The sequence below is a fragment of the Oncorhynchus mykiss genome, chromosome 11 (genome assembly GCF_013265735.2).
Source record: "Oncorhynchus mykiss isolate Arlee chromosome 11, USDA_OmykA_1.1, whole genome shotgun sequence".
Classification (NCBI taxonomy): domain Eukaryota; kingdom Metazoa; phylum Chordata; class Actinopteri; order Salmoniformes; family Salmonidae; genus Oncorhynchus; species Oncorhynchus mykiss.
In genome coordinates, this window is record NC_048575.1 from 59,341,145 (window position 1) to 59,355,124 (window position 13,980).

The following is a 13,980-nucleotide window of genomic DNA, read 5'->3' on the forward strand; positions in this document are numbered from 1 at the left end:
CTTAACCCAGGTAGACTATCTATAGGAACCATGTTTGTTTTAGACATTGTGTAAAACATGTATTTTTACGGTACCTTCCAGTCTACCTGTCCCTGTCTTTTCCTTTTTTTTGTCACATTGGACTCTTAGTGATTTTGCCATTCAATTCCCTTTCTTAGCTCTAGTGTTTTGAGTGGTTTGAGTCTGAGACACATCATTTGTGATTCAATAAAAGCGATATGATCAGTTTAGTAATACCAGAGAGGTTTGGGAGGCTCCTGTAAGGGTAACACATGACTTTCTCTCTGCATGGCTGAGTAGTATGAGTCTCTTCAGACAGGGGGTCGTTCCGTTCGGTGTACTGTTTGTTCCTCTGGGATCCCCCTACTTGTTCCCTTTGACTATCTGTCCCCTCTCTCTTTGTGTTTCTCCGGACATGTCATCTGCAGCCCAGCCGCCCTACTCTTCCTCCTTCTCACTCCTCCTCTCCGACCTCTGAACTCATGCCCTCCGACCTCATGTTGACCTTTGGCCCTCACCTTTATTTTGACGACCAGTTGTGCATAATTTTTTATAACTCTTTATTTTTGTACTCTTGAAAATTCCACTTTTTTAACCGTCTGCTCTGTGACCAATGCCCCTCACACACTGTGTGCTCAGCACCCCCGGAAGGGGGAGGTGTCCCTCGCTCTGTCACACTCTGTCCATATCTCCCTCTTTCTTCCTTGTCTCCTGTCTCTGTCTGTCTCTCTTTTTCTCTGGGCCTGTCTTTTTCTGTCTTCCTCTATCTGTCCTCTTCCCTCCAATGTTCCCTATCTGTGTTTTCCTCCCTGCCCTGCCCTGCATGAGGCCCACTCTCGTCTCCCACCTCCGATATGCTTGCATGGAAGCATTGTAATGAGTTTGCAGTTGCAGTGGCCTGTGGGAGACTTAGTCTGGGAGCTGTGCATGCCTCTGCGCCTTGTAGCTGCTTTACTAACAGACTGATATTGCATGGTATGCATGCTGGGCACAGGTGGCCCCTTAATTGGGGAGAACGGGCACGTGGTAATGGTTGGAGCAGAATTAGTGAAATGGTATCAAATACATCAAACACATGGTTTCAATGGTTTCCAGGTGTTTGATGCCATTCCATTTGCTCCGTTCCGGCCATTATTATGAGCCATCCTCCCCTCAGCAGCCTCCTGTGATGCTGGGGAATGACCCGACTGTTTAGTCTGCCTGTTTAGATCCTCTATAATATTGTATTCCTTGTGGGTGGTAAAAAAAAAGGACCTGAACCCTTTTTTAACCATGTATTGTGACTGCTCTGTTCATGTATGAGTGTTGTGAAGTGTTGTTGGTCTGTTTTCTGTGTGTATGTGTGGGATTGTCATGTGTCTTTGAGTCACTCCAGAATTAGGGGATGTAGTATTTATGCCCCTTCTCTGTCACACACCTCATATTTGCGGGGAGTGTGTTCATGTGACCCTTCCATTGAATCTCTCTGTTCTTTGCGCATTGGTGTGTGTGTGTTTCTGTTTTTGTTTGTGTGTGTGTGTGTGTGTGTGTGTGTGTGTGTGTGTGTGTGTGTGTGTGTGTGTGTGTACATGTCTGTGTTTTTATGTGTTTTGTCCAGTGTGTTGTCTTTGTGTATTTCAGTGTGTGCCTTTTTCCAGTCTGTGTGTGACTGTATGTGTTTCACTCTGTATGTGAGCTTCAGCCAGTTTTCTATGTTTACAATGTGTTGTCTTTTCACCAGGAGGGTCAGGCCACCATGTTCATTCCTTCTCACTAACACACTCTAATAATCCCCCATCCCCTCCTCCCTCTCTCTGTCACCATCCAACTGACCATGGGAGTGACACCACCCCCAGACACAAACATAGAGAGAGAGAGAAGGACTGGCAACCAGACTGGATGGCAACGAGACTGGATGGCAGGATCACACACTACACACAGATTTGAGACTTTTTAGATTGTAAGAGACACAAACAGACAATCTAAAAACATGTACAGTAGAAACATGTTGATCACCAGGAGGCACTATTGTCAGCTACCGTAAGTGTTCAGATTATTCAAGTGCACATTGTTATGATATGAGGGGAAGGTTAGTGTTAGGGCATAGACTAACACACTACCAGGATATCCTTCCAAACTCCATCCCCAGGTGGCAGCACCAACCGGGTCAAAGTCTGTTCTGCCAGGAAGCTTTGATATTTCCTCAGGTGCCAGCGATCAAGATAATTGTCAGTCCTGGAGAGAGAGGAGGCCAGAAGCCTCTCAGGCGGCCTTTGTTTGTTTCTTTGTGTTAGTTAACCTCTTTAGTTGGCATGCCTTTTGGTTTTTGTACATATTTATTTTGTTACCATGAACATATGAATAATCTGCTTGGACTGGCTGACCAAGAGGTCATGACAGAGCTGGCCCTGGACTAGCTATAGATTGTAACACCAGGTAAGGTCGTTTAACCCGAAGAAATTGATATCCATTATACTGGAAGTTACAGGTTTGCCCATAAAAAAATATCACTGGAGATTTTTTAACTAACCTGGTATTAGCGATGCTACCGTCATTCTCAATTTGTGGAAACAGTCTCATAAAATGTCAGTATCCAGCTGCAGAGAGTCGTTTGAATTTAGAAAATGCTCCGTTATTAAAATAAATGTTTTGCTCCATGAAGTAATCCAAAAATGTGTACGCGGCCATCTTGTCTATTTCAAGTCTCCTCTCATTGATTGAGATAAGTGGGTGTCCACCCCAAAGTGCTGCATGTCATGATGACAGACACCTGTCTCGATCAATGAGAGAAGACTTGAAATAGATAAGATGGCAGCGTACACATTGTTGGATTACTTCATGGAGCAAAACTTTAACTTCTTATAATTACGGATCATTGTCTTAATTCAGACAGACTCCTTGCAACTGGACACAGACAATTTAGGAGACTCCTGTTTCAACAAATTGAGAACGAAGATAGTATCGCCAATACTAGGCTAGTTGAAACATTTCTGACAATGTTTTGTATAGGCAAACCTGTAACTCCCAGTATAACGGATAACATCATTTTTTTGTTAAATCACATTATCTGTTGTTACAATCTGTAGCTAGTCCATGGACCGAAGGTAAGGTGACTGTCTCCCTGGGCACATGTACATACAACCGTCCTCATACACTGATTTCTCACATACATGCACAACTTAAATAAGGTTACAGACCAGTTAACTAAGACTAAGACCCCTAAACTTAGCAAGTGCAACAATATTAGCAGGCTAGTTATTGGTTCCGTGACAACATACACAACCTCAAAAGATGGTATTACAAACATACATTATACTGTGATATTTATATGACATGAATCATCCTCACCCCACTGGCTATAGAGTAATGTATATAGGAAAGTTTATCAGCTGGAAGTCTGAAAGGTTGTGGAAATGTTAAGAGAATTCTATAGTACAGGGTTTATGTGTATCTTATTGAAGGGCGCTTGGTATGTGAATAACTGATATAGAGAAATGTGTTGAACTTGTGACCCACATGTAAACAGCCTCCCCGGTCGTATGGCCTTCTGAGTGGGAGGTCTTCAGAGAGGTTCTGCTGTCTTGTAACTCAGAGAGATGAGAGGTCCAGGAGGCCAGCTGGTGTCCCGCATACCTACTGCACATTCAACATAACTCACCGGCAACAATGAATCATGTTGCACCTCTCTCTCACGCATGCATACACACAAACACACACACATAGTGTTCTTACGCTTGCACACACACACTGCTGCCTCCTCCACTCCCTCCTCAAAGCTCTTGTCTTCTCCACCTCATGCTAAATCTAGTATCTTCTCTCGGTTGATGCCAGTATGTAATCAATTCCATTTCTACCACTGGTCAGTCAGAATTAAATGGCGCAATTTGTCTTTATATACATATCCATTCATCACTGGGTTTATTTGTCTGATTCAAAATATCTTTATGTTCCTCATGGTCATCTCAGTTGCAGAGAAGTACAGTAGCTACTGTTGCACAATAGTATTTTACTATAGCCATACTTAGTTAGTTGCACTGAATGGACAACTTTTCCTCAACTGCAGTACCGCTGTATCTGTCAAAGCCTGATGGTTAGCTGATGGTTGTTCAACTAGTCAAAAAGTTTCTTTAGTCTTCCTGACCTTGATTTTGACTTTTCATTTACTTTACTTTACTTACAGTGGGGCAAAAAAGTATTTAGTCAGCCACCAATTGTGCAAGTTCTCTCACTTAAAAAGATGAGAGAGGCCTGTAATTTTCATCATAGGTACACTTCAACTATGACAGACAAAATTAGAAAAGAAATCCTGAAAATCACATTGTATGATTTTTTTTGGGAATTTATTTGCAAATTATGGTGGAAAATAAGTATTTGGTCAATAACAAAAGTTTATCTCAATACTTTGTTATATACCCTTTGTTGGCAATTACAGAGGTCAAACGTTTTCTGTAAGTCTTCACAAGGTTTTCACACACTGTTGCTGGTATTTTGGCCCATTCCTCCATGCAGATCTCCTCTAGAGCAGTGATGTTTTGGGGCTGTTGCTGGGCAACAAAGGACTTTCAATGGGGTTGAGATCTGGAGACTGGCTAGGCCACTCCAGGACCTTGAAATGCTTCTTACGAAGCCACTCCTTCGTTGCACGGGCGGTGTGTTTGGGATCATTGTCATACTGAAAGACCCAGCCACGTTTCATCTTCAATGCCCTTGCTGATGGAAGGAGGTTTTCACTCAAAATCTCACGATACATGGCCCCATTCATTCTTTCCTTTACACGGATCAGTCGTCCTGGTCCCTTTGCAGAAAAACAGCCCCAAAGCATGATGTTTCCACCCCCATGCTTCACAGTAGATATGGTGTTCTTTGGATGCAACTCAGCATTCTTTGTCCTCCAAACACGAATATAAAAAGTTATATTTTGGTTTCATCTGACCATATGACATTGTCCCAATCTTCTTCTGGATCATCCAAATGCTCTCTAGCAAACTTCAGACGGGCCTGGACATGTACTGGCTTAAGCAGGGGGACACGTCTGGCACTGCAGTATTTGAGTCCCTGGCGGCGTAGTGTGTTACTGATGGTAGGCTTTGTTACTTTGGTCCCAGTTCTCTGCAGGTCATTCACTAGGTCCCCCCGTGTGGTTCTGGGATTTTTGCTCACTGTTCTTGTGATCATTTTGACCCCACAGGGTGAGATCTTGTGTGGAGCCCCAGATCGAGGGAGATTATCAGTGGTCTTGTATGTCTTCCATTTCCTAATAATTGCTCCCACAGTTGATTTATTCAAACTAAGCTGCTTACCTATTGCAGATTCAGTCTTCCCAGCCTGGTGCAGGTCTACAATTTGGTTTCTGGTGTCCTTTGACAGCTCTTTGGTCTTGGCCATAGTGGAGTTTGGAGTGTGACTGTTTGAGGTTGTGGACAGGTGTCTTTTATACTGATAACAAGTTCAAACAGGTGCCATTAATACAGGTAACGAGTGGAGGACAGAGGAGCCTCTTAAAGAAGAAGTTACAGGTCTGTGAGAGCCAGAAATCTTGATTGTTTGTAGGTGACCAAATACTTATTTTCCACCATAATTTGCAAATAAATCAATTAAAAATCCTACAATGTGATTTTCTGGATCTTTTTTCTCATTTTGTCTGTCATAGTTGAAGTGTACCTATGATGAAAATTACAGGCCTCTCTCATCTTTTTAAGTGGGAGAACTTGCACATATGGTGGCTGACTAAATACTTTTTTGCCCCACTGTATCTCTCTCAGGTCATTTCTCGTACAGTAGATATTTAGTTCACTCCCACTGAAATGTGAGCTAGCGTGAGAGTTGGAAGAGAGCAGACAGAAAGCAGCTTTGGCACCGTTCTCTTGTTCAGAGGCTGTCCACGAAAGAGAACGTACCATGCTTACTGCACCACACCACTGCATGTTCAAAACCTAAAGCACTCTTAATGATACCAGACAAGAAATGTCTATTCTCAACTAGAGGTGTTGTTGGAGTGACTTGAGTCAAAGGTTCATCAGTCATCATGCATAGCAAATTCTCAACGTTAGATTCCCTGTTGATATAAAATGGGGTTTGGGGTAGCTATGCTTGCTGTTGGCTATAATAAATGAAACTGTATATAAACATGTATGTGTGGTGTGAGTGCATCTTTGTGTGTGTATGTGTGTAGTGTGTACCTGTATGTGTTTGTGTTTTTTTGTTTTCTAAGGTTTGTACTGTAATATCTGTTGTGGTGGGTGGATAGGTGAGAGTGTGTGTGTGTGCGTTTGTTGAAGAACAAGATTGCTTGCAAGCATGCTGTTCAGCCTGACTAGAATATTTAACTTGCCTGGTTTGTGTGGGTGCGTGTGTGGGACAATTAGTGTGTGTATGTCTGGGTAAGCTTTTGTGTGTATGGACGTGTGTATGGCATGTGTACGTGTTTTTAAGTGTGTGTCCCAGGCGGACAGGTGTGTGTCCCAGCCCCAGGTTGGTTCGGGGCAGAGGCAGTAACTCCTGTCCCTCTACCTGCAGGTGGCAGACAGCGGAGCAGCACCAGTCACCAGCGGGCCTCTCTCTCTTGGTCTGTCTCTCTGCCTGGCCCTGGCTCTGGCCATGGCTGTGTGTCTGCTGCTGCCTCCACTGCTGCTCTCACTGTCAGTGCTGGCTGATCTGGCTTGTTAACCCCCCCCCCCCCCCAGAAGCCCCCCTTGCTCCCTTGCCCCCATCTCCTTGCACCTCTTCTTGAGATCCCACTGTCTGGCCCCTTCCTCTCCCCTCTCCCTCCTTGCCCCCTGGGCTCCCCCTCTGCCACCTCCCCTGGCTGCCCTGCTCCTGGGCAGGGGCACATCCCCCCCCCCGCCCTGGGGTCCCTCCCGGTGTTGGTGGGGCGAGGTGGGGGGCGAGGTGAGGTAAGGCGGGGGGCCCGTGTCAGTGTGCCTCTCTCTGTGTCGCTCCAGGTTACGGGCTGATGCAGGAGGAGCTGCTCTCCCCTCCCTCCATGCAGTACAGCCTGCCCTCCCCGCTGGGCAACGAGCCCTACTGGCAGGAAGTCTCCAGTCTGGAGTGTGCTCCAATGGCCACCACTGAGGAGGACACGCTCATGGAGATGTCCGATGTGCAGGTGTGGCCCTCTGGCAACAGCCCCTCCCTAGTGGCCGTGGAGGACTCCTCGCTGGAGTGCAGCAATGCCGACGACTCGGAGGGGCTGCTGGGGCTGCCGTATGGGAGCCTGGGCCGGCCGGGCAGTGGGGCCAGCGGTGGGGGGCTGAGTGGATCTATGGAGCTGGTGGAGGACAACTCAGAAATGGGGGCTGTTGACTCATTCAGCACCGCCACACATGCCACCCCTGCCTCGTTCAGCACCGCCACACCTGCCACCCCTGCCACCCCTGCCTCGTTCAGCACCGCCACCCCTGCCACACCTTCTTCGTTCGGAGGCACCATCGCCGCCGCGGTCAACAACATTAATGGGCTGGACAAAGGTCAAGTGTCAAATGTCGTGAGGTCGGAGGCAGCAGCGGTCGGAGGCAACATGACGGGTGGAGATGGAGCTGGAGGAGGAGGAGGAGGAGGAGGGACAGGCTCAGAGGAAGGGCTTTCTCTTGTTGCAGGACAACAGCAGCGGGTGTACGCCCGGCTGAGCGAGTCGCCCGGTCTGAGCCGCGTGGCAGATCGTAATGGAGACAGGTGAGTGTGTCCTCAGACCTCAGTCAGTCAGTCTGCAGCTCAGCTGGACACCGCACTGGCCAGACAGGGGGTGGTCCAGAGTCCAGACACTCACCTCTGAGACAACTCACTGAGCCTCAGGACAGGTCAATGTTGCTGTGTTTCCTTACCTAATAATACAATATTTAGTTCTGGTAAAAGAGTTCTATGAAGGAATAATAGCGTCAGCTTATGTTTAACACACATTTGATACACATTGGCCTTTTTCTCCTTCTTTGACTCTGTCTCTTTTCCTCTTACTTCTCATTTCTCTCCTCTCACTTGTCCTCTCTCTTCACTTCTCTTCATCTCTCTCCTCCGATTCTCACTCATCCTCTGCCTCCTTAGGTCCAGTGGTGGCAGTGGAGGCAGTGGAGGCAGCGGTGGAGGTGGTGGAGGCTCTTTCCTGTCCTACCTGCAGGAGCAGTCGGGTCCAGGCTGGCAACCTGTCACAGACCACACTCAGGCCTGGGTGGGCTCGCAGACAGCCAAACCCAGGCAGGCCATGGACTCTATGATGTCATCAGTACGCGCCGCCATGGACGTGGACCCCAGCCAGTCCCGCGTGTCCCAAGAGGCCTTGCTTCAGCCAGTGCGTGACATGGGGCACACGGAGATCCTGCGTGGGCACTTCAGAGGCACCCAGCCATTTGAGAAGGGCCTGGGGTTCCCTCACAGGGTGCCAGAGCTGCGGACCTGGGACGAAGTACGCCTGAGGGGGCAGGTGAGTAGGAAACCCATGCTATTATCTTAGCTATCACATCTTATACGACACTTAAATGAAGTACAATAACTCTGGCCCAAGTATGCATTTTGACATATCCTTGAGATGGTTAGTAAACATTGATTAAAGGCAGCTATAATGCATTAGGTATGGACAGGACTGTAAACGATCCAACTCATCATGTAAAAACTGTTTTAATGCTGTAGGAGTTGTCTGACCAGAGTCCAAACCCAGTGGCAGTAGGCTATGACTGAATTCCATTATTTATGGTACTGTAATCCCACACCCATATAAACACACACACAAGGCCCAAGAAGGGCAGGAACAACCTGTCAAGCCAAATATAGCAGCCCCTGTCACTGGATCCCCAATCCCACCCCATCACACGTGTCATCTACTGTGGTATACTGGCACTGCATCAGACCAATCAGAGCACCCTGAAGGACATGTCAACTTTACCACGCTGTGAGAGGGCAAAGAGGGACTTTTGCTGTTTGAGTCACTGGGTTATCCCTGGTAGGTGATTATATTGTGACTGCCAGTGTGTTGGTAAAGTTACCACAGATAACATTGTTTCCCATGGAGAACCAATGGCAGGAAATGGTCTTGCTGCAGACTATATGCATCTTACTGTACTGTGTAAGTGAAATTGATCCCAAACCATTACAGAATAATAATGTATGTATGTGTGGTGGAATACATACCTACATGCCATGAGAAGTAATAATGTAAGTTGTGTGTACCAGAGGGAGAATAGTTTGAGTTCCTGAGGGAGGCCTGAAGGTCGGGGTGCAAGTGTCTCAGTGTTCTTCCCTCTCAGCCACTCAGCCTCTCAGACTTACAGAGCAGAGCACCTCTCTAGAACAGCCAGAGGTATTTAAAGACTACGGATCATATGGCTGGGAGAGAGAGAGAGCAGAGGGGTGAAGGGTGAGAGGGTTTGGTTTTGAAAGCACAGACGAGGGGAGAGAGAGAGGGTGAACGAAAGAGAGGGAGAGGAAATAGGAGCCTCCCAAGGTTGCAGCCGCCTGGATCTGATGGCATGGGTCAGCCATTCCTACTGACCAGCTGACAGACAGAGAGCAAGGGAGAAGGAGCCAGAGAAAGAGGGAACCGGGTCCAGTGGAGTAGAGCTGAAGAAGGGACACAAACAGAGGGAGAAATAGAAGGAGACGACGCCAGCCCTGTTGAAAGAAGCGAAGGCCCCGAGGGTGCAGCTGTTGCTCCAGACTGACGGAGAGAAGTGTCGGTGGAGAGTCGACGAGAGCCTACACAGGCCTGTGTTTGTTTGTGTGTTGTGGGTGTGTAGTGTGCTCCACTGGATCGCTTAGTTGGACACACTCTGCCCCGAGGTAGAAGCTTGGAGGGGCAGTGATGTGGGCCATGGTAACTGAGCTGCTCTTCAGCTTTGTGCTGCTGGCCTTCCTGGTGATAAGCTGTCAGAATGTGATCCATATAGCCAGCGGCTCCCTGCGCTCTGTGCTCTCCTACATCCACGCTGCGCTGGATCGCGAGCTAGGTGAGGCTGAAGGTGTGGCTGACGAGGAGGAGAACGTCACCACCCGTGTGGTCCGCCGCAGGGTCATCCTCAAGGTACCCCACAGAGAGGGGAGGGGAGGGGTGGGGAAGGAAAGGATGAGAGAATTGACTAGCAATGGAAAAACATCAAAAGAAAGCGTGGTGGAAACAAATTGTGTGTGTGTGTGTGTGTGTGTGTGTGTGTGTGTGTGTGTGTGTGTGTGTGTGTGTGTGTGTGTGTGTGTGTGTGTGTGTGTGTGTGTGAAGCTCAGAGGTAATTGTAAAGCTCAGAGGTGATTTAAGGTTTGGCTGCGACAGAGGGAAATGTTGGTTAGGAGCGAGTGGAGAGACATACCTCTCTGTTTGTGTACCGCATTAACTTCTGACAATGCAATTTCTCCCCTGTAATGGGTTCAGTGAGCAAAGAATGTGTTAATAAAACAGTCATTCATTTATATTGTAGAATTTAATTATACAGGATACATGATAGAAGCAGTCTGCACAACTTTTGTTTTGCAGTATTTTCAAGGAACATCTCTCTGGATCGTATTGTTCATATTTGGCCAGGTGAGATGGGATAGTGACAGAGGGAGGTAAGAAGAAAACTAGGGATGTTCAAACAAACCATAGGCCTACAGTTGAGACCCACTTATACAGGCCTTATACGTGCTGTTGTGGCTGTGAATGGTTCAACTTGTGTGTTCTAACTGTGAGTGTTTAAACCTATGAGCTGTCACGATCGTTGTTGTAAGACTCGGACCAGAGTGCAGTGGTATGGTTCCATCATCTTTTATTAGAAGTGAAACATATAAAAAACAATAAAGTGCCAAACGAAACGTGAAGCTAATGTAGTGCTCCCAGGCAACTATACATAGACAAGATCCCCCCCCCCAAAACAACAGTGGGAAAAGGCTGCCTAAATATGATCCCCAATCAGAGACAACGATAGACAGCTGCCTCTGATTGGGAACCATACCGGGCCAACATAGAAATACAAAAACTAGAGTACCCACCATAGTCCCACCTTGACCTAACCAAATTAGAGAATAAAATACTCTAAGGTCAGGGCGTGACATGAACTCAGCTCAGTCTCTAAACTCACTGTAATAAGGACTGTGACATTACCAGTATCGCAATATTTTTTCCATGGCAAAAATTATAGCACAAAGCAGACCAAACTCTTTGGTCCATTAAAAACCTGCTGTATGTAAAAAATGGTGTGCTAAAGCTTGGAAAATAAATAAATGTGACTCTGGATGACATAATGATGTTTGTTTCCAACATTAGGGCTGTTTTCCTAAAGAAGTTACATCTACTTCATGCTTTGTTTCCTTGTCACAATACTAACGAGTATCGCGATACTGGCATCATCCCGGCCCTAATAAGGACTGTAGTCCTCTACCACCCCATTATCATATTCTCCTCCTCCTCAACACCTCTCTAATAACTCTATTCATTCCTGCCTCTATGGATTGTGGGGGATAGGGCAGCTTTTCCCATAACCATATGGGAAAAGCTGTCTAGCTCTGTGTTCACTAGTTAAACTGTGGGACCTTTTAAGATTATAAATAGCTGTGCTGGCGCCTCCCATGTTATTAGGGAGTAATAGCTGCATTATCATGAACCTCATCCACTGTGATTGTATTAGTGCTAACACCACAGCAGTACCATTAGTGATCCCCTGATCTTTGCTGTATATCTCTCTGTTGTTTCTCTCTCTCTCTGTCTCGGGGGGTTGGGGTTGGTGACAATGGCTAAATGATGAGACTCTCTCCCTCTGGGGGTCTATTTTAAAGTGCTCTAGATTCCAGGAAACTTTTCGTTCTGTTTGACTCTTGGTTTTCTCTCTGAGTCAGACTCCTTACTGTGTAAGTGTGTGCTGTTGATTCATTTGCCATGAATCTATGAGCAGGTGTGTGATGTAGTACAATATACCATGTGTACTACAGTATGACAGTATTGTTTTGTGATGTTCAGTACATGTTGTCTGTCCCGTAGGGTGATGAGGCCAAGGATCTCCCAGGGGAACAAGTGAGCGAGGAGCAGTTCACAGACGAGCACGGAAACATTGTCACCAAGAAGGTCAGATATCTATCCCAGCATGCCTCTCTCTACTCTACAGCCCTGCGCTGTGGCTTATCTACCAGTTCCCCCCTGTTACTATTCATGTTAAACTCACTACACTCATCCTCATAGAAATGATTATCACATTGATAATCAAGAACCATCACATTCATCATCATGCCTTGACTTATTCCCATGTCATGATTCTGTAATCGTGTCATGGGAAAATGACATGTCACAGTCATGTGTAGTTACTGTATGAAAGGTTGTGGGTCACAGCCATAAGGAGGATGATACATATAACCAGGACAATGTTTTGTAATGAACATTAAGGTCCTTTACTGTGAGTGAGAGGTACACAGAGAACTCAATATAGTGAGTTTACGTGTATGTTCAACCTCATTCAATCTTTCCTTCCTTCCCTGCATTTCTCTCATTCTCTCTCTCTCTTTACCTGTCTTTCCCACCACCCTCTATCATCCTGCTCTCTATCCCTCCCCTGGTGTGTGTGTGTGTGTGTGTGTGTGTGTGTGTGTGTGTGTGTGTGTGTGTGTGTGTGTGTGTGTGTGTGTGTGTGTGTGTGTGTGTGTGTGTGTGTGTGTGTGTGTGTGTGTGTGTGTGTGTGGCGTAGATTGTGAGGAAAGTGGTGCGCAGGGGGAAGGGCTCAGGTGATGAGGGGTGTCAGGAGCGTTTAGTGGGCGTGGATGGCTCTCTGCAGGATGAGCTGGAGGCTGAAGCGGAGCAGTTCATGAACTACGCCGTCCTGAGCAGCAAGGTGGGCCACTGACCTGCATCAGCCAGGCTACACTCACCTGGGCTACTGTACGAGGGGCTGAGACTCTAAACAAACACAGTCATCTGACATAGGAAGAGCATTGGTTCACAAAGTGGACTCAAACTAAAGGGACCCATGTATACTGCCTTGAATGTATATAGGGACTCAATGTAGCAATCAACCACTACGGAAGATGACTAGGGTGTAGCTGGGAACTAGGAACTCTTTACTGTGCTGGGATATATAGATTCCTCTGCTAGTCCAAACTAGACCATAGTGGGCTAAACCTGCATGGCCTATGGTGTGTGAATGAAGTATGTGTGTTTGTAATTTAGATCAACCTGTGTTATCAATCCCCAACCCCCTTAGCGACAAACAAATGGAAGAAAAAAAGATTGCTTGCTGTAGTGTACTAGCCTCTTGGCTTCCCCTTGCTGTAGTGTACTATCCTCTTGGCTTCCCCTTGCTGTAGTGTACTATCCTCTTGGCTTCCCCTTGCTGTAGTGTACTATCCTCTTGGCTTCCCCTTGCTGTAGTGTACTAGCCTCTTGGCTTCCCCTTGCTGTAGTGTACTATCCTCTAGGCTTCCCCTTGCTGTAGTGTACTATCCTCTTGGCTTCCCCTTGCTGTAGTGTACTATCCTCTTGGCTTCCCCTTGCTGTAGTGTACTATCCTCTTGGCTTCCCCTTGCTGTAGTGTACTATCCTCTAGGCTTCCCCTTGCTGTAGTGTACTATCCTCTAGGCTTCCCCTTGCTGTAGTGTACTATCCTCTTGGCTTCCCCTTGCTGTAGTGTACTATCCTCTTGGCTTCCCCTTGCTGTAGTGTACTATCCTCTTGGCTTCCCCTTGCTGTAGTGTACTATCCTCTAGGCTTCCCCTTGCTGTAGTGTACTATCCTCTTGGCTTCCCCTTGCTGTAGTGTACTATCCTCTTGGCTTCCCCTTGCTGTAGTGTACTATCCTCTTGGCTTCCCCTTGCTGTAGTGTACTATCCTCTTGGCTTCCCCTTGCTGTAGTGTACTATCCTCTTGGCTTCCCCTTGATGTAGTGTACTATCCTCTTGGCTTCCCCTTGATGTAGTGTACTATCCTCTTGGCTTCCCCTTGCTGTAGTGTACTAGCCTCTTGGCTTCCCCTTGCTGTAGTGTACTATCCTCTTGGCTTCCCCTTGCTGTAGTGTACTAGCCTCTTGGCTTCCCCTTGCTGTAGTGTACTATCCTCTTGGCTTCCCC

General features: G+C 46.9%; 1 protein-coding gene across 18 annotated transcripts in view; it reads left to right on the plus strand.

The window, feature by feature from the left end:
• LOC110536085 (ankyrin-1) overlaps nucleotides 1-13,980 on the plus strand; it is a 190,857-nt gene that overhangs the window by 168,586 nt on the left and 8,291 nt on the right. For 12 of the 18 annotated variants that reach the window (XM_036935938.1, XM_036935935.1, XM_036935936.1 and 9 more), the window contains 4 exons: nucleotides 6,921-7,650; nucleotides 8,017-8,392; nucleotides 11,909-11,992; nucleotides 12,606-12,749. In XM_036935938.1, coding sequence (XP_036791833.1) covers nucleotides 6,921-7,650; nucleotides 8,017-8,392; nucleotides 11,909-11,992; nucleotides 12,606-12,749 — 1,334 coding nt within the window. Of the gene's footprint in view, nucleotides 1-6,495; nucleotides 6,824-6,920; nucleotides 7,651-8,016; nucleotides 8,393-9,234; nucleotides 9,986-11,908; nucleotides 11,993-12,605; nucleotides 12,750-13,980 lie in introns of those variants that run through there. The other 6 variants (XM_036935945.1, XM_036935944.1, XM_036935950.1 and 3 more) reach the window with 5 other exon arrangements.